Source organism: Tursiops truncatus, chromosome X (assembly GCF_011762595.2).
Source record: "Tursiops truncatus isolate mTurTru1 chromosome X, mTurTru1.mat.Y, whole genome shotgun sequence".
In the NCBI taxonomy this organism is placed as follows: domain Eukaryota; kingdom Metazoa; phylum Chordata; class Mammalia; order Artiodactyla; family Delphinidae; genus Tursiops; species Tursiops truncatus.
The window spans coordinates 92,806,889-92,828,355 of record NC_047055.1 but is presented as its reverse complement, the minus strand read 5'-3'; the positions used below and the strand labels follow the sequence as shown (position 1 = coordinate 92,828,355).

The following is a 21,467-nucleotide window of genomic DNA, read 5'->3' as shown; positions in this document are numbered from 1 at the left end:
AGAACCCAGGTCTCTAACACCTAGTCCTTCCACTACAGACTGGTCCCTCCTGAAACCATGTTTTACCCTCAGCAACACACCTGAATAATCTGCATTTGGTAATGAGATGATATCCAATTTCTATTTTCTTTTTGACCTGAATTTTGTTTACCATATAAGGTTTATTTTCTTACGCTTTGGTCCAAACTTTCACAATGATAAATTTATTAGAAAGTAATCAAGCTCTGTCTTCAGAATAGTATTTTGCTTTAACTTTTGCATAATTCATTTGGTAATCAAGTTTGTATCTAAAAATTAGGTTGATAATTATACATTTTAACTTTGAACATTTCTACTTTTTCCAAGAATCTCACTGATACTTTCTAAAAAGTTTTCTACTACTGTTATGAAGTAATAATCAAAAGAAGCATAAATACATCACCTGTTTTAAAAATGTTTTCTGAGTCTATTTCTTTAGAGAAATATGCTTTAAAGGTCAATAAAACTTTGAGTCTAGAACAGTTTCATTACAAGAGTGGAAAAGTCTCATAAAAAAGTTGACTGAGTAAAAATAACCTGAAAGGAGGACAGAAAAATAAATAGTTGAATGTTAAAAACGTTCTCAGTGTCAAAGTAGGTTGAGTCTGTCTTAAAACTATTTCCCCCTAGCTTTACTATAAAAAGTTTCAAACATATGGAAAGTTGAAAGAACTGTACTCACCACCTAGATTCTACAATTAACAGTTTGCGATATTTGCTTTATCACATATCTATCCACACATCAATTCATCTTATTTTTCATTCATCTCAAAATAAGTGGCAGATGGTCAACATCAGTACACTTCACCTCTAAGTACATCAGCATAGATTTTAATACTTCTCTCTCTCAGGTAAAATTTACATAGAGTGAAATACACAAATCTTAAGTGTACCATTCAATGAGTTTTGATAAATGTATACACTGCATACATCTGATAAACCGCGTATATACCCATGTATGCAATTATTTCAGCAACAAAGATTTGTATGTGTATATTTTAAAAATTATATGTATAGCTATAAAACTTAATATCACTGAGCAAATTCAGCATCTCAATCTAGTCTAGTTTCTCCTGAAGAGTTATCAATAACCTCTATTTCCTATTACATTAGCAGTCCTATTTATATAACACTGAATCAGTACACATACATTCATATCACTCACTCAATTAAAGCCCTTCCTTGCAAGCACAGTAGCATTAAAAAAAATCTGCTTACTAAGGTAGAATTAAGTTAAAATTCATCAATTTAGGTGTACATTTTCATCACTCCACAAAAGTTCCTTTTTGTCCCTTTGCAGTCAATCTCTCCCCCCACCCCTACCCCTGGACAACAGGTTTTATTCCCACTGTACAAAGCAAATCCTGGTTATCAGTCAAGTTATAAGTAATAGTGAATCCTGTAATGAAAATTGTATTTTGGACTTAAGCATCTGTGCTATATCCAATTCAAGTTATGAAAACTTACACATGGTGATAAATGCTTTAGATTCTTTATGTATAGATTCTAGTGCAGATGCCTTAAAATTTATTAGTTAAAAGAAGTAAAAACTCTGCAAATGTATTCTGTCAGAGTACAGATACCATAATTCTAATGCCATTTTACTTGTTAAAACAATCTGTATTTCCAAATAGCAACATCACTGGGCACAAATTTGTCAAAGTACTTTAAATAACATTCTGCTGGTTGTTAAGTGCCCATTCATAATAAGGCCTTACAACTAAGGAAAAGCACTGCTTGATACCTCCAAGATGTTTTCATTCCCAAATGACACAATAGGTCTGCTGATTGGAAAAAAAAAAAAAAAAAAGGAGAGGGGTACTAAATCTGGAGAAACAAAAACAGTTACAAATGGGAAGTGTCTTACATTCCAATGGTTATTAACTTGTACATAGTGGGCAGCCTCTGAGATGGCCCCCAAGATCCCTGACTCCTGGTATTCACACCCTTATATAATCAATTCTTTCCCTGGAGTGTAGGCTGGACTTATTAACTCACTTGTAACAAGCACAAGAGGGCAGAAGTGATAGGATGTCACTTCTGAGATCAGGTTATAAGGACTGTGGCTTCTGTCTTGGGTGCTCTCTCTTACTTTTGCCCTCTCTCTTTGATCATCTGTGCCAGGGTAAGCAAGCTTCTAGGCTGTGAGCAGCCCTATGGAGAGGCCCAACAGTCCGTGAGGAACTGAAGCCTGTCAACCCCCATGTGAGTGAGCATGGAAGAGGATTCCCCCTACAGTTGGGCCTTCAAATGAGATCACAGCTCTGGATGACATCTTGACTGCAATGTCATGAGAGATCTTGAGCCAGAGGTACTCAGCTAAGCCATGCTCAGATTCCTGACCAATAGAAACTGCTAGATGATAAATGCTGTTTTGAGCTTATTCATTAGAGAGCAACAGATAAGTAACATACTGTGAGATTTTTATATTAAATTGGCTGCAATTTGAGCTACAAGTAATTAATGCAAGAAAGTGTGGCAATGAATTTAATTAGTAGCACCCAGATTTTCTATTTATCTTTGTCTCTTATATACTTTCCCCCCAGTAAGCACAATGTTGAGGTAAAGATTTATTCTATTATTTTAACTGAAATTATTATTGAGATAATTGGAGATTTATATGCAGTTGTAAGAAATAATACAGAGATCCCTGTATTATTTTCCTCACTGGTAACTTTTTACAAAACATAGTGTAATATCACAACCAGAATACTGACATTGATACAATCCACCCATCTCATTTAGATTGCCTTAGTTTTACTAATACTCATTTGTGTGTATGTAATTTCTTACATACTTTTTACTTTACTATTCTCACATACTCAAATTATATCCCTTTGTAATGAAAATCTAGCTATTACATTATTCTTTATAAATGTTCTTTCTGATGGTAGAAGTTAAGAGACATGAATCCAGGAGTTTATTTCACAGCTCCATGTCAATAAGCTAAAAATAGAGTCAGTAACAGAGTAAAAAAAAAACTGCTTATAGATTAAAGGAACGTTCACTTACCCTGAAAGTTTTCTTGAAAGCAAACTATAAAATAAATTGTTAGCCTTTCCCTGGAATTAATGTATTTGTGCTTGAAATTCAGATGTGAAATAATATTAAGTGCACTTAAAATTTTAACACTGCCTCTTTTTCCTCTTATGAAAGAAGTAAGAAGTTAGTATTATCTGTATAACAATGCTTCAGGAAATCAATATATCCAAGTTTTCATTGTATGGTCAAGCAGTGTTAAAATTCATAAATAAACATCTAAGCAGAAACAGCCAAGGAAAAAGTCAAGCTGATTATGAACCATGCAAAGCCAAACACTTTTGCATAAAAGATAAACCTTAGAGGAAAGCAAAGGGATACCTACTTTCTGCTGCTAGAAGTCCTAGGAGGAAGGCAGCATATGGACAAACAACAAACAGTATGATTTTAGAGCAAGCGGGTTATCAAGCCACAGTTGGGCCCAGTAGATGAGCCACAAGAAGCATGGTCTCTTAGCTGAGCCCAAAGTGAGCCCTTGTGTTCCATGAGAACATCCCCTGGGTTCTGATTCTGACTTCTTTGGTTTGAAAGACAAGAACAGAATATTTCCACTTTGTTAAGTAACAAAGCAACAATACACTGTTTATCTTAAGATTAAACCTAACAAATTCTAGAGAATGTATAATGGACTAATTTCAATAAACAAAATAGGAAAAAATATATTATATAAACATTATTTTACAATGTAAACAGCATACCTCAACATGTTAAACTCTTCTTTAGATGACAAACTGATTCATTTTAAATTATTTTTTCCACTGTTAATGAAAGGCTCTGTTAAATTATTTTTTAAAAATTAAAATTATGATTTTGAATAGAATTTGCGGGGAGGAAAATAGGATTGCCAGCTTTTAATTTTGTCAAGCAAGGTCATTAAGAAAAAAAATTTAACAAACTACCATTTACTATCATTTCACAGAAAGAATAGAAAAGGCATTATCTAAAGATGAAAAACAGTCCATCTCAGGAAAGGACAGTTGGCGACCTTATACTGTTCTCTCTCTAACTCCTCCTTCCCCACCCCCTCACCCCTGCCCTACAAGCACATGCTTTATGATCACTTTTTTCTTTTTGACATGGGCTTTCTGGAAGAACATTCAGCTAAAGATGAAAAGTGCTTTATGTTTTGTACTGTAAAACAAACCCATGCAAATTTGAACAGAAAGGCAGTGGAAAGGATAACATTGGGAACTTAAAATAAATGATGGAGAATTAAAGGGCTAGGATTAAACAGAGAAGAATTTAGGCTTAAAATTAATGAAAATATTAAAAATAAAAATGCATTGAAAAATGAAAATACTGATGTGTTAACTTATGTAAGTATAAAGCCCTTATATGAGTCTAGATAAAACATCATAGGCTTTCTGCAACTAACCATACAACCATTGCTGTTAGTTGCAGTAAAGGAAATTTGCAAAGACAGATATTTGATAAATAATGCTGACAATAATAGATAATGCCTTCCTTTAAATGGCCTAGTATTAAAAGTTAATTTTAGGAACATATGATAATTCCTGATAGCCATGTGAAATTTAGGAAAACATTAAAATTTTCTTCAAAAATTTCCTTTGTCTTTGACATCTGACTATATAAAAATTTCCTCTTCATTTAGGGTAGGTAATCAGACACTTACACTGCATAACAATTTTATCTTTTATTGATAGCAGCTGGACAGTGCCCTCAAAAATATTTTAGAGACATTTAGCACATCGAATGAAGATACAGACTGCTTGCAAGATCGTTAAGCTCCAGAAACTTAAAAAAAAAAAAAGGCATAGGGTGAGACTACAGGAAAGGGAAGCAATATATGCAAAATTGTGAACAACTAATTTGAGGGCTTGCAGGCTACCCACAAGACAGTGTGAGAAATTTCCTTTTTTAAAAAGTAAATACTGTAAAAAAAAATTAAATACTGTAATCAGAAACTATTTCAACCATATCGTTTAGAGATTGTACTAAAAAAAAACAGAAAAAAATTGGGCAATAAAAATGTATTTAATAGAAAATAAGCATAACTATAGACAATTCCTTTTCCTAAAAGAAAAATCCAGCTCTTCACAGAAAGGAATACTTAAGAGCTCATTAAAGTCTTGCTAAGCAGAGGTAAATATTAAGGGGCAACATTAAAGATTAGGTCTTTGAAGCTGTTGCAAGGCCCATCCTGCTCTCTTCCCATTTCTAAAGATGAAAATGGTATTAGAGATCTTGACCCAAAATCTCTAAATATATTCCAAGTATGTGACTATATCATGTAGCCACAGTACAACATAAAACTGTTACTAGATTCACTCCCCCTAGAAAGGGTTAACTGTAATCTGAGTTTGAGGAAGGAAGAAGGAGGTCTGAGCTAACAACAACAGAAAGCTACAAAATGGACTGGAAGGAAAAAAGACAGATGTGAAACAATAGGGAGTGGTGGGGAATATACCTACAACACAACTATGCCTTGCCTTTCCTGTGGGAAGGACTCTGGATAATTACCAAGTCAGCACAAGAGGAAAAGAGCAAGTCCTCCTCAGAGTCTCTTCTCGAAGATTCCCATTTATGAATGCTTTTGGAAATCACCTTCACTCAAAAGAGGAAGATTCACATCCCAACTGGTAAAGGTCAAAATAAGGAACTATATAGCTGCTGGAATGGGAAATTTGATCCTGTTATTCTGCACAAGGTATAAGCACATACCAATTGGTAAGAAACTCTCTGTGTGTATATGCGTATGTGAGCAGGTATGTGCACATACGTGTATAACAGAGGAAGGAAGAAGCATAAATACTGACAAATTGCTCATGGTTCCAACATGTAAGAAGCTTAGCAGATCCATTCTTCCTATATGGCTACCAGTGAAGGACAAACAACTCATGCTTTAGGAAGGGCCCTGGGCCTTGATTCCAATGCTGATGCACGAATATTGAATGAGCCAGTCCGAGAGTACAAAAATCAAATCACTAGCGCAAAGTCAACCACATGACAAATACCGAGTAATTCTAATGAAAGAAAGAAAAGTTGAGGCCAGAGGACATATGATATAGGAGTTAAGTAAATAAATACACAAATAAAAATTAAAAACTGTAACACATATACATGCATTTACATATACATATAAATGAGTCCTATGTATTTTTAGTAAATAATCCTTGAGAATACCTCACTGGTAAGATGGAAATCTAAGCATTTTATAAAATAATTTTGTGAACATTAGTGGGTTTTTTCAGGAGTATCTATATACATTTCATCAAAATAGGCAATTCTTCTTCTATGCTCCTCTCCCTTGAATGCTTGTGTAGACTTGCTATAGACTTTATAAAAAGAGATGAACCTGTAAATTGTTTCTAGAGATAATTCACAAGACAGCTTTACATTGAAAGATTCAATTAAAAGCAGTGCTGTTCCAAAGTCTGATCTGCTACAGTTGACATGGGGAAATCTTACATCGGAAATTTTTGTTGAGGTAGAAGGTAATCACAAAGATTCAAAAAGACTGACTACAAATGTTGGATTGGATGAAGTACAGTGTTGGGTCTGGAGGGGAGAAAGGGGAAGAAGTATTTCCGAGATTAAAAAAAGTGAAATGTCAGTTTGGAGCAGTAGGGGAAAGCAATTTCGGTATTAAAATGAAAAGGAATCAGACACATGCGGATGGAATTTGGCTGCTGACAAACTTCCTTAGAATCCCATGGAGGATCTGACTAGATTCACAGAAAAAGTTTATTCATAATGGAAGAGAAAGTATGTAGACACTAAATGATTCACGCTGGTGAATGAATGAATGGTTCAATTACCTGAGGAGGTAGGGTCTTCGGAGAAGTCTGGCAACTCTTCAGGGGGATCCCCATAGAATGAGTTGAATTTGTGACTTGAAACAGCTGCTAGTACTGCACCCTAAAGCAAAGAGATGAAAAAATATATATATATATTTTAAAATTTTGTTTTTGTTTTTGGCCATGCTGCGTGGCTTGTGGGATCTTAGTTCCCTGACCAGGTATTGAACCCAGGCCCTTGGCAGTGAAAAGTGTGGAGTCCTAACCAATGGACCGCCAGGGAAGTCCTGAAAAATATATATTGATATTATTAAAAGAAATACAATAAACAACAAGGTCCTACTGTATAGCACAGGGAACTATATTCAATATCCTAAGATAAACCATAATGGAAAAGAATATAAAAAAAGAGAATGTATATATGTATAACTGAATCACTTTGCTGTACAGTAGAAATTAACACATTGTAAATCACCTATACTTCAATAAAAAATATTGATAAAAAGAAATACATAAATACAAAAAAGTTAATTACCAAATATTTATTTAAGAATTATTCAGAAGGTCAAATATATAGGAGATGATAGCTAGAAAAGAGGTGGTTTTAAATAATTTTGGATTCCTTTAGATAAATCACACACGCACATACCAGACTAACACTGTTGAGGATTGTAAAAGTATATGAAACCATTTACATCTTGAACTTAAACATATCCTAGACAATGAAATATTCTGCAGTCACTATAAAATGATGCTGCAGAAGAGTGTTTACTGAAATGATAAGGTGTTTGTGATGAATTACACAAAAAAAGGTTTTAAAAAATCTGTAGTAGTGTGATCTTATTTTTGAAAAAAAAAGTTAATAAAGATATAAAAGACCGAATATATACCAAAATGTTAATAGTATTAATTATCCCTGGGTAGTAGGAATGTGAGTCATTTTTCTTTTTTTAAATCTTTTTTTCCTTTCTTTTTGATATTAATAATGACTATGTGTTACTCTTGTACAGTATTCTCACTCAGGCCACCCAGCAGAATCAACTACATGTTGACTCTTCTAAACTTCATGCATAGCCTCCCTTGATTCCTAGTTGAGAACCACTGTCATATTGAGTCCATGATATCCCTTAAGACTACTGGGTAGAAAAATGTTGGGAATTATTGTTTCAGTAACAATAAGAACAATAAAAGTTATTTTGTATGTGTTGAATCACGTGAGTGTTAGGTGTAGGTCAGAATATCCAGGTGTGTTCCTGGGCTCTGCCACTTTCCATCTGCATGACCTTACTTGATTTAATCATTTAACCTCTTGAGGTTTTCTCATTTGTAAACTGAGGATATTAAAACTGACATAGCTTACCTTACGTGATTGTCAAAAGTCGTAATGTTTATGAAAGTGCTTTGCAAATCATAAAGCATTTTGTAAGTGCAAATTATTACTAACCCTACTAATATGTAGCTAGAACCTGAGTAGAGCCTTTGCTGCTTTAGGGAGAATTGCTCACTTAGGTAGTCCAAGTATCGTATCACCCTAGTAGTCTAAGTGTAAAGCAGCTTAAGTCTAAATTTTAAATATTGAACTCTTGGATTTTTCTGAAAAGAAAGATCAAACTTTTGTGTATATAGGTATTTATTAAATATCATTAATAATCACAATAATAATAAAGTTAATAATTACTAATAATTCTAATAACATTATTAATGGAAACACATTTCTACAAGGTTCATTTTTTTGGGGGGTGGTTATGTTAGGGTTTCTTTCTACAAATATAAACTGAAAAAGAGCAAATATAAACAGAAAGGGAAGAGCAAAAAGTAGAGAAGTGATCTTGATGATACCATTCCAGGCAACTTTTTTAGATTTCCAATAGTCCAGGCTTAATGCATGAGAGGTTCTTATGCAGAACTTTATGGTCAGCTACCATGATGAAAAAAATAGTACTGAATGTTGAGTTCTTCTTTCTGTAGTAGAAGCTTATTTCACTTTACATATTACACATGTTCCCTAAAAGCTGGGTGAAAATGGAATTTTTATAGATCAAACAAAGTACATGTTTCCCATACACTGAAACTAAAATTTTAGAGATGCTTTATTTTTATTTCCAAATGAAGTTCAGCTGAGTTTCTTAATATGTTAGTTTTATGTTTCAAGGCCTGTTCTAGTTACCACTATAGTCAAAGATCTAGAAATACTTATACTGGGAAAGCACTATTTAAAAGAGCCCTGAGAGGTAAATTCTTTTGAAACAATAGTAGCAAGTTCCTAATTTATCTGTCTTATGGTTAGCAGTTTTGTTTATTTAGCTCTCTAAACTCAGTGACTGCATGTGGTTCAAAAATTCAATGCAAAGCTATTATGTAAAACAGCAAAATGGTTCCAGAACAGTTTATGGATTTATAGAATTTTATTGGAGTTGGAGAGTCAACCTTCAAGATGATTCATTCTAGGAGACTCATTTTGCAGATGAAGAAACTGAGGTCTAGAGAGGCTTAGTAACCTATTAAGGTTGCTGCCAACTTAGAGACAGAATCGAGAGTAGACAGAATGGAGGTCTTCTGACTACTCTCCCCAGTTCAAGGGTTTTTACTATACTAGGGGTCAAAAATATTTTCCTGTAAAAGGCCAGACAGTGAATATTTTAGGCTTGCAGGGCATATAGTCTCTGTTGTAACTATTCAACTCCGCCATTTAGCGTGAAAGCAGCTATAGACTATATGTACATGAATTTCCATCACTGTATTCCAATAAAACTTTATATATATAAATAGAAATATAGATGTATTAATTTGTGAAATCGTAAAGCTCTTATGTGAGTGCTTGGTCCCCAGATTGTAGTTTGCCAACCCCTCTACTACACTGTTGCTATTGAAGAGCCTGTGGATATAACAACATAAAACCAGATCTTATACAAGTAGTTCTTCAAACTTTCCAGTTTATTAAATCCTTCATAAAGAAGTTTTCTATCTACTTTAGTTTAGAAGATATACTTCAGTATATCTTACTTATACTTCAGTAAGTTTTGAGAGTAAAACGTAACAATTTTGAGTTAAGAAGACCATTCACGGGCTTCCCTCGTGGCACAGTGGTTAAGAATCCGCCTGCCAATGGAGGGGACACAGGTTTGGTCCCCTGGCCTGGAAAGATCCCACTTGCCACGGGGCAGCTAAGCCCGTGCGCCACAACTACTGAGCCTGCACTCTAGAGCCCGTGCTCTGCAACAAGAGAAGCCATGACAATGAGAAGCCTGCGCATAGCAACGAAGAGTAGCCCCTGCTTGCCTCAACTAGAGAAAGCCCGTGTGCAGCACCGAAGAACCAACACAGCCAAAGATAAAAACAAATAAATAAAAAAATATATTAAAAAAAAGACAGTAATTCACAATCTTATTACTAATATTTATGATGCAATTTTTTTTTTTTTTTTTTTTTTTTTTTGCGGTACGCGGGCCTCTCACTGTTGTGGCCTCTCCCGTTGCAGAGCACAGGCTCTGGACGCGCAGGCTCACCGGCCATGGCTCACGGGCCCAGCCGCTCCGCGGCATGTGGGATCTTCCCGGACTGGGGCACGAACCCGTGTCCCCTGCATCGGCAGGCGGACTCTCAACCACTGCGCCACCAGGGAAGCCCAATGATACAATTTTCTACTAAGCAAATTAACCTAGAAAGGAGAAGGCAGATTTTAAATTCAAAGAAAAAGCGAACTACAAGTAATTAAGCTCAATCATAATTGTAGCTAATACGTCAAACATCAAAATGGAACACTCCCCACTAGATGATTCTGTGTCTCATTTAAGGAAGTGGAAAACAAACAAAGAAAATGGTCAGCTCAGACTTCTGCTAAGTTAAGCTACTGTTCATGCACTTAGGGAAGCAACAAAGTTATTAAGTAAGGAACAGGAGAGTTGAACACAGATGAATTACTGACTTGAAGACAGAGTCAAAAGCCAATACCCCCTTTCTGGTGCCCCCTAACTGAGCTCAGAAACAAGTACCATGAAATCTGATAGGCCCAAGGGCAGGGAGGTATATTTTTAAAAGTCTAAATACAAAACACACAAGTATGAGATATAGAAAACTGGCTTTGCACCCAAGTGGCAAGGTCACACAATCATTTTGTGATATACTGAGGGGGCAAAACGCATCACAGGGACATACAAATTCAAGTGTGACTTAAGAATTTGAGAGAGGATCATCTTACTAAGATTCAGAACACAACTCAAAACCGTAAAAAGGGTGGAGAATTTGGGGTGGTTGAGGCTGACCAAAAGGCTAGAAAATCATTTCGAGGCAGAAATGTTAAAGGATTTAGGTTGACTACATGTAAGAATTAGGTCCTAGATGATAATGAGGTAAGATCATTAATTAAATCAGAACTTCCCATCTCTCTCCATATAGTCACAACCAAAGTTATCATTCAGTTTAGTCAGCATAGCCTATGTGTATTTGATACTTAAGCATAATCTAAACAAAAGTCGAAAAGCTAGAGTTTCAAAATTAAGTCAGGGCATATGATTAAAGGAGGCTGTGCTATCTTCTCTGAAGAAGATTAAAAATGAGACTTGTTAGTGTAGTAGATATGGCTATATTTCAGAGCAATTGCATGGAACAGATATCTTAGGAATCCTTTTCGGTCTGTGTAAAAGTATTTCATAAAGATGGTCTTTTAATGTATATAATAACTTTCAAAAGCTACACTGTCTAACTTTGGGAGTAATAAACTCTATATTTCAGAATCAGCAACTAATAGAATTGCTTTATAAAATATAAGGTCAAACTCACGTCAATTATTATTTATGTAACTGTTCATACCAGAATAACCGTTTTCAGGTTTAGAATCAAAGGTGCCTTTTGGATACCAGATTTACTGCTCTGAGGAGCTGGAGCCTGCAACCTCTCTGCTAATTTACTGTTCTCTCCTGTAATTAGAGGACTCTGCGTAAGTGCTGGTTTTCATTAGGGCACAAAGGTCCTCGATAAATCTTTAAGGTAGCTCTTGATGAATTGATAGAAGGGGGAAGACTGACAAAAGGCAGCTAATTAAAGCTTCCTGGTTGACCTCTCAAAAGGTGCTGCTTAGGTGTAGCCTCACTCTTGCAGATAGCAGTGCCGTACAACAGAACTTTCCGTGATGACAGCAATGTTCTATACCTGTACTGCCCAATACTGTAGCCACCGGCCACATGTGGTACTGAGCACTTGAAATGTGGCTAGTGCAACCGAGAAATCAAATTTAGAATTTTATTTAATATTAATTAAAATTAAAAATTAAGTAGCCACATATGCCTACTGGCTATTGTATTGGATAGAGTACTGGAAAATGGAATTCCTAAACAAATTTTTTCTAGTTCTACAAACTGTAGGAACCCAAGAGACCGACTGGTAAGTCAGAGAAGTAATGCAGGCTATATTTTTGCAATTTGCAAAATCAATAAAGGAAAATTATAGAAGTTATCAGAAATCTCCCTCACTTTCTGTATATACAAGGAATAAATAGTTTTATCCTCTAAATCGAATTACACAGATTCAACTCACCCTTTCCTGAAGTGATTGCAATAAACTTACCCAAATACAGAATATTGCTTCTATTTGTACAGAATATCTTTGACATACTTCACTATAGGGAAATTTGCTTTCTAATTCATGAAGCAAAGGGAATGATTTCTAGAACAGATTTCCTGCTGAGCCTCTTCTCTAGATAGACAAGCTCAGACACCCACAGCCCCTTTCCACACCTCGCCCCCTTGCACAGTAACTCCTTCATATAAATGGCATCCAGAGTTAGAGTACAGGTATGCCTCCTTAAGAGACACATACCCACAGAGCACAGATTTTCCAGACAGTCTGGATCACACAGTCTGTCCCATGCATCCTAATATTCAGTCTGAGAAAATACAATCCTCATATCTAGTCCTGTACTCAGGACTATGTAGTTTATATAAGAAGTATTATTTCTAGAGGATGTAAACAAACTGAAGTATTAAAATTCTAGAGCTCGGTATGAAATAAAAGGAGGGGAAAAATTCAACATATGAAATGTCTGATAACCAAAATGGTGAAAAGAAATTTTCCATCATCATTCACACGTGTAAAATAAAATAATGAAAGAAAGAAAGGAAAATAAAAAGAAATGTGTGATAATTCAAATCACATGTAGGGTTCTATAAACTTTTAAAACCTACAGTTCGAAAGACAGTCTGAAAAATGATGTCAATGCTTTATACTTGTCCAAATAATTTTCTCATTAGGGATTTGTTGTGTCCTGTAGCTTGCTGAATAGGTTAAATGCCAAAATGAATGCATGAATATGGAAAGGAACAATTTCTGATTGCTGAGTACTGACAGTATTATAACCAATAATGAGTAACAGTCTTGAAATTTCAGTAGAGTAAAATGAATAATGTTTTATGTTCTGGCATAAAATAGTTTCACAAAACTTTCAGAATGAGAAAAAGGTTCAACTGCAAAAATAATAAGCTCACTACCAAAAATACATTAAAATTTATAAACAGGTATAAGCCTTTTGGAAGGTAAGTTACTCATAGAGATCAAAAATCTTAAATACATGTATACACTCTGATGCCAACAATTCCAGTAGCAAAGAACTTACCCTAAGGATATAATCAGAGGTGTACAAAGATTAGTGAAAATAGAGTCAATGCAATAGTATTTATGGTTGTGGAAAACTGGAAGCAATGTCCAAGTCCAACAGCTGGTTAATTAAATTATGATATGTACATTATGATGGAATTTTGTAGACCAATTACAAGTTTGTCCTTTAGAGTAATGACTCTCAATAAGGTAAACTTATCAGAATCACCCATGGGGCTTTTTCAATAAACGCATGCCCCTCCAACCTCCTGCATGCCTGGGGCTGAGGCGGGGAGGGATGGGTAGTGTCCTGGCTGAGCTGACTGGTGTGGTGAGCTACTGTTACTATGGGAATGTGTTATGCCCTTCAAGTGTGCCAAAGTGAAAGCCAGTATTTAAGAAGACTCTTTTATCATATGGTATATTAAAAAAGTAGGTTATGTGGAATTCACATAACATAAAACTAACCTTCTTTTTTGTTTTTTTTTGTTTTGCGGTACGCGGGCCTCTCACTGCTGCGGCCTCTCCCGTTGTGGAGTACAGGCTCCGGACGCGCAGGCCCAGCGGCCATGGCTCATGGGCCCAGCCGCTGCGCGGCACGTGGGATCTTCCCGGACCGGGGCACGAACCCGCGTCCCCTGCATCGGCAGGAGGACTCTCAACCACTGCACCACCAGGGAAGCCCAAAACTAACCATTTTAAAGTGTACAATTCAGTGCTAATTAGTACATTCACAATGTTATGCGGCCACCACTTCTGTCTAGATCCAAAACATCCTCATCACAACCCAAAAAGTCCCTATACCCATTAAGCAGTCACTACCCAGTGCCTGGCAATCACCAGTTCGCTTTATGTCTCTATGGACTTACACACATAAATACCTATTCGAGATATTGCAAATAAATGGAACCATCCAATATGTGGCCGTTTATGTCTTTTACTGCATGTCAATATCCAATTGTCCCAGCACCATTTGTTGAAAACACTATTCCTTCCCCATAGAATTGCTTTGGCGTTTTGGTTGAAAATCAACTGACCATAAATATAAGAGTTTATTCCTGAACTCTTGATTCTCTTCACCAATCTACACGTCTAACCCTATACCATACCAGTACCACAGATACTATAGCTTTATAGTAAGTGTTGGAAAATATAAGTCCTCCAACTTTGTTCTTTTTCAACAGATTGTTTTGACTATTCTTGGTTCTCTGCATTTCCATGTAAATTTAGGATCAGTTTGTCAATTTCTGCTAAAACTTTGATAGGGATTGTGTTCAACCTACAGACCAATTTGGGAATAATTGCCATCTTAACAATATTGAGTCTTCCAATCCACGAATATTAAATCTCTCTCCATTTATTTGGATCTTCTTTAATTTCTCTCAGCAATATTAGTTTACAAGTCTTAAAATTCTTTTGTTAAATTTATTCTTAAGTGTTTCATTCTTTTTGATGCTATTGTGAATGGAACTGTTTAATTTCATTTTAAGATTGTTCATTGCTCATATATAGAAATACAACTCAATTTTATATACTGATCTTGTATCTTGCAACCTTGCTGAACTTATTATTTCTAATAGATATCTGCAGATTCCTAAGGATTTTCTATATACAAGATCATGTCATCTGTAAACAAAGACAACTTTACTTTCTTTCCAATCTGGATGCCTTTTTAAAATTTTTTTTGGCCTGACTACTAGAGCCTCAGAATCTGTATTTTTAATAAGTTCCCAGGTGATGCTGATGGTCTGGGGATCACACTTGAGAGCCACTGCTCTAAAGAATGTATATCACAGGATGGATATGACACTAGAGGAAAGATACTAGAGTCACTAGAAGGGGAGTGACTATTACAATATATCACAGGTATAAGATCCTTTCTTTCTCGATACTGTGAAGGAAAATGATGATCAAAATGGTCAGAAAAGTCTAAGCATCATTACTTTGGAAGAAACACATAAATAGAGATTATTCAGTGACATTTTTGGTGTTCTGTAATTTTTTGAAAGTCTTTAAAAATCTCAAAAATGTAAATGATGTTACTGGGGAAAAGCTAAAATGGTATGGAGCGTACATTTAGGAATTACAGTTGTTAATAAATAGAGACCAAATTAAAGGTATTAAATATTAAAATAACAATAAAACAATAACAATAAAATGTTAATAGAAAATAATATCTATGGAGCATGTATGACTGCTAGGTACTATTCTAACTGCTATATTAATTCATTAAATCCTTACAACCCTATGACTTAGCTATTATTATTATCCCCATTTTATAGACAAGGAAATTGAGGCACACAAAATTTAAATAACTCATTCAAGGTCACACAGCCAGAGTCAGAATTCATCTAAGGCGATGTAGCTCTAGAGGTCATTCTTTCCCATAACACTATACTCATTCACTTTCTTCTTGCCACTGACAATAAAAATTTCCTACCTCTGACTTAGTAATAAAATCAATTTTCTACTGCTCTGTGTGAACTTCAAAGGGAATCATAATAATTAGTGTGTTTCCCACCATTTGATGGAATTAAAAACAGTGTCTAGGTAGAAGGATGGGTACCTAGCTGTTCATCTGTGAAAATAAATTGTGTGGTGGGCTCTGAAAGTCAGGGAAGTTGCAATCTCTGTTCTAGAAGCTCACAGAAATGGCAGAATGAGAATTAGTTTCTTGAGAAGAGTAGGTATAACAAGCTTTAACCAGGGTGGCTGAATACACAAAGGAATACAGCCTTACCAGAAGCTGAAAAAAAACAATCATGACCCTGCTGATGCTCCTAATTCTAGGTTGTTTGGCGGGTCTTAAATTTTAAAGAGGCTTGCAAAGGGATGTGGTAAATTCACATGACCCCTCTCTGCTGTGACAGCTTGCTCCTGTCCAAACGAATCTTAGTCACCACTTTGGCTATTTTAGGCCCAAGTCTGATTCAGTGGCTCTGGGAGAAATACAGCATGTGTTTCTTGTGAGGGGGCAAGCCTGAGCCCTAGAGTAAATGGCTTTTATTTGGGCAATGAAGGGTTCAATCCCAGACAGGGTCATGTCACACTGGCCAAAGCAACAATAGAGTTCAAAAGACTTTAGGGAAGAATTGAGAAAGAAGTATAATTAATAGCTTCTTTGGGAAAGAAATTAACTTCAAAAACGGCTAACCATTCACTTTGGATAAGATTTTTTTTTTCTTTTGTAGGCCATACTGGTTCAGGTGTATAGCAAAGCAAAAAACCAAAAGTCTTGGGAAACTTCTTTGGGCACCTTCTCAATAATGGCATGTCATTAATAATTATTGTTTTGCCGAGGATTTTTAAATAGAGAAGAGCCAGTTTGCACCCCTGACTGCAAAAACAACTAGGAAAAAGGCTTAACTGGGAATAATCATCACCAACAGTGACATGTTAGAATTTCCCTTACTCTACAGTTGCACTCTCCAATAGAACTTTTTGCAATGATGGAAATGTCCTATATCTGCTCTGTCCAATATGGCAGCCACTAGCCACATATGGTTGCTGAACACTTGGAATGTGCTAATGTGACTGAGGAACTGACCTTTTTTAAAAAAATTAATTAATTAATTTATTTATTTATTTTGGCTATGTTGGGTCTTTGTTGCTGTGTGTGGGCTTTCTCTAGTTGCGGTGAGCAGGGGCTACTCTTCGTTGCGGTGCACAGGCTTCTGCTTGCGGTGGCTTCTCGTTGTGGAGCATGGGCTCTAGGCACGTGGGCTTCAGTAGTTGTGGCATGCAGGCTAAGCAGTTGTGGCTTGCAGGCTAAGCAGTTGTGGCTTGCAGGGCTCAGCAGCTGTGGGTCGTGGGCTCAGCAGCTGTGGCTCGTGGGCCCTAGAGCGCAGGTTCAGTAGTTGTGGTGCCACAGGCTTAGCTGCTCTGCAGCATGTGGGATCTTCCCGGACCAGGGCTCAAACCCGTGTCCCCTGTGTTGGCAGGCAGATTCTCAACCACTGCACCACCAGGGAAGTCCCGGAACTGACCTTTTAATTTTAGTTAATTTAGATTTAAAACGCTGCATGTGGCTAGTGGCTAATATGTTGGCCAGTTCAGCTCCATATGATAATACTGTAGCCTACATAGTTTCCTGAAAATTCATATAAATGTCCTTATAAATCTAGAGTTGAATACAATCATTCACATATTTCAGAAGTCAAATAACAATGAATTAATAATATTATTGCAACTTATGACATATCTGAAAATACTTATGAAGAGAAGTTTTATAGTTGGCAGGAGTCACATGGCTAAGGAGGATTCATCTAATCAACCACTTAGAGGACAGAGCTAAGTTTTTTAATAGTAATTAAAGTAAGTCAAATATAAGTTAATTTTAAGACCATAATATAATAGTTTCCTCTGTTGGGGGGAGGAGGGAAATGCTGTCCCATAAGATTTTTGCCCAGTGTTGAAAGATTCCATTATTTTATTCTGGGTCTTTTTCAAAAACCTCAAAAACCTTTTAAAGTCAAATGGGCCCTCCATATGAAGTAAATACTGTGTTTTGTTTGTTTGCTTGTTTGTTTTTGGTGGGGTGGAGGATAGGGAGCATGGTAAACGGGAGAAAGGTACTCTAGGAAGAATAAAGAAAAAGTGAGAAAAGTGATTTGAAAATATTTTCTGGTAGACCACGGTAGTAGGGATTTTGACTGCTTTGTGATGGCTGTTCAACCCTAGTTCCAATTCTAATTTGGTATTATTCCCATTGAACTAAACTCACATTTTCTGACAAAATATTTAAGTTTGAGAAAGCATGGCCTAGATTAAAATTCAACAATAATGGATAATAATAGCAAATTACTATTTTTAAAGTAATTATATCTCTGCTATGAATTTTAGAGATAACATAAATCTAAAATGTGATTAATCTTCCATTTATTATAACTTATTGTTTGGATTTGTACTTAGATATTACCTTAAATGACTTAAAAAACCAAAATCTTATTGAAATAATGGTAACTTTTGGAAGTAAGAATTTAGCTGTAAGAAAGCAACAGCCAATACCAGGATAATATTTATGGGCACTGAAACAGAATAAAAACATTATCATCAACTGCCTCTATCTGGCTTTTTGATGATTTCTTTAATTTACCTTTAGTTTCCTCCTTGCATTAAATTTCCTCAGTTGTTCTACTGTTTCTGGAAGATGAATCTTGTAGGCATAACGATCCCGCTCCTATAAAAGATGAAAGATAATGAACACACATAACTGTTTAAAAGAGTGAAGGAGCTTAATCTAAATAAACAGTAAGCCCAAACTGGATATGAAGGTCAAAACTGATAGTAAAATATTATTTCATTTTCAGCAATAACAAAGGGCTAAAATAATGGTCCATGTAATTTTCAGATATATGGCTATGTGGCTAAAACAATTAATCATAATTACTAGGAAGGTATGAAGTTACCTTTGATACAATCTTGTCAGGTAAAATGAGCCTTTAAAAAATTAACTCCACAACTAACTCAGCATTCTGAGTTGTCAGGAATAACTGGATTTAAAAAAAAGTCACAGTGGGCTTCCCTGGTGGCGCAGTGGTTGAGAGTCCGCCTGCCGATGCAGGGGACACGGGTTCGTGCCCCGGGTCCGGGAAGATCCCACATGCCGCAAAGTCACAGTATCTTCAAACTAGGACAAACTTTTCAAGGCCATCTAATTCAACCACTTCCCAGTGTGGGATCCCCTGCAATCCCTGATGGATGATCATTCTGTTTGACCTCATACAACAGATTACTTTATGGCAGCCCACTACAATTTTAAGAAAGTGAAAAAATTCTTACTCAGCCTAGTCCCACATCTGGCTTGTATGGACTAGCTCTTCTCCTTGGGGATCATAGAGCAAACATACTACCTCTTCCATATAATACCCCTTTAGTAGTTAAGAGGGGGATCATGCTTCCACTAAATCTATTCCTCTCTGTGGTAACATCTCCAGTTGCCCCAACTTCTCGTGTATATTTCAATCTGCATTTCATTCTCCTTGTCTCCCTCTTTGATTCTAGTCTAATTTGTCAGTGTATCTGGAAGATTTTATGCTACAAGTATTTACTTTAGAAATATTTCTTGAGTGCCTACTATATGCCAGGCATTGTTCTATAATCTTGGGATTAACAAGTAAACAAACCCAGCAAAGATTCTGGCCCTCATGTAGCTCATATTTCAGTGGGAGAAGATAAGAAAATACAAAAAAAAGGTAAATTATAGAGTATGTTAAGAGTGCTATGGAATAAAGCAAAAAGTAAGGCAGGGTAAAGGTACATTGCAATTTAAAATAGGATGGTCAAAGTAGGCTCAACTGAGAAAGTGATATCCAAAAGAGGTGAGAGAGTGGGTCTAGGCAGATAGAACAACTAATGCAAAGGCCTTTCAAAGGAGAGAGTGTACCCGAAATTTTCAATAAATAGCAAGGAGACCCGTGTGTGGAGTAAACAGTAGATCAGATTAGAGAAGTGGCAAGGCTGGTGGAGGGCATAAAGGGCCTTTGGCTTTTATTCTGAGTGGGAGATGGAGCAACTGGGGGGTTTTTGAGCTGGAGTGACGTGACCTGACAAGTTTAGAGGAACACTCTGGTTGTTGTGTTGAGAATAGATTGGAAGGGGGCGAGAGTTTAAAAAAAAAAAGGCAGGGAGACCAGTTAGGAGGTTATTGTAGTAATCCAGGGGAGAGATGATGGTAGATGAAACCAGATGGAAACAATAAAAAGGGTGAAAGGGAGATAGACTCTGAATGTAATTTGTTTTGTTTTCCCGAAAAAGTTTTACTGAGGTATAATTAGCATACAATTAACTGCACATGTACGATGGGATAAGTTTTGACATACGTATATAAACATAAAACCATCACCACAATCATAACGAACATATCCATCACTCTCAAAAGCTTCCTTGTGTCTCTGTCGTCCCCTTTCCCATCCCCAGGCAATCACTGATCTACTCTCCCGTTACCTGAGATTAGTTTGCATTTTCTAGAATTTTATATAGATGGAATAATACAGTACATGTTAATTATTGTCCAACTTCATTCACTCAGCCTAAATATTTTAACTTCACCCATGTTGTTGCATGTACCAATAGTTCATTCCTTTTTATTGCTGAGGGGTATTCCATTGTATAGATGTACCATAAACTTGTTTATTCAGTCACCTGTTGATGGACCCTGGGTTGTTTCCAATTTTTGCCTATTATGTATAAGGATGCTGTGAACATTAATGTACAAGTCTCTGTATGGATATATGTTTCATTTCTCTTAGGTAAATACTTAGGAGTAGAATGGCTGGGTCATTTTATAAGAGTATGTTTAACTTTTTAAGAAACTGCCAATAGTTTCCCAAAGTGGTTGTACCATTTTACATTCCCATAGGATTGTATAAGTTCCAGTTGTTCAACATCTGCACCTACACTTGGTGTGTTTAGTCTTTTTGATTTTAGCCATTCTGATATATGTGTGTATAGGTATTTCGTTGTGGTGTTAATTTGTATTTCTCTAATGACTAATGATGTTGACCATCTTTGCATGTGTTTATTTGCCATCTGGATACCATATAATATTTTCAAATTAAGTCCAAGATCACATTATTATTATTTTGTAACTAAAATTTCTCTTTGTATGTGAACTACTTCTAAAATCAAATGTTTTGGTATCATGTACTTACAAATTTACTTTTGAATTTAAGTAGGATTTTACAGTCAGTCCTGTCAACGCTTCACCTTATTACCAGTGAAAATTCCTAAGGAATGAATACAAACACTTGAAAATTTATTTTCTGTATTAATGACTAAGAGTAACAAGAGTTCCCTGGAGAGCAAAATGATAATCTTGAGTACACATACAACACTCAAATGTCAAAATGACTCCAAGTTTTATTTCTGCTAGTTTCCATGTGCTAAACATCTTAGAAATAATTTCATTATCTTTAGGGGCTTAACATCCTTTTCCTGCACTGAGCCAAAATAGGTTCACCAATACAGAAGACATAAGAATTTATCAAATAATTAACTAGCAGAGAGAAGGATAAAATTACTATTTTAGAACAAGCAATGGAATCTTTTATGGATTTGTTATTG

At 35.9% G+C, this 21,467-nt stretch overlaps 1 protein-coding gene across 15 annotated transcripts in view; it reads right to left on the bottom strand.

Moving 5' to 3' along the window:
• The window catches only part of CASK (calcium/calmodulin dependent serine protein kinase), a 389,881-nt gene that overhangs the window by 97,986 nt on the left and 270,428 nt on the right, over nt 1-21,467 (bottom strand). For all 15 annotated transcript variants that reach the window (XM_073799304.1, XM_073799307.1, XM_073799309.1 and 12 more), the window contains exons 9-10: nt 18,499-18,582; nt 6,837-6,936 (exon numbers count right to left, since the gene is read on the bottom strand). In XM_073799304.1, the coding sequence (XP_073655405.1) occupies nt 6,837-6,936; nt 18,499-18,582 (184 nt within the window). The remainder of the gene's footprint in view (nt 1-6,836; nt 6,937-18,498; nt 18,583-21,467) is intronic.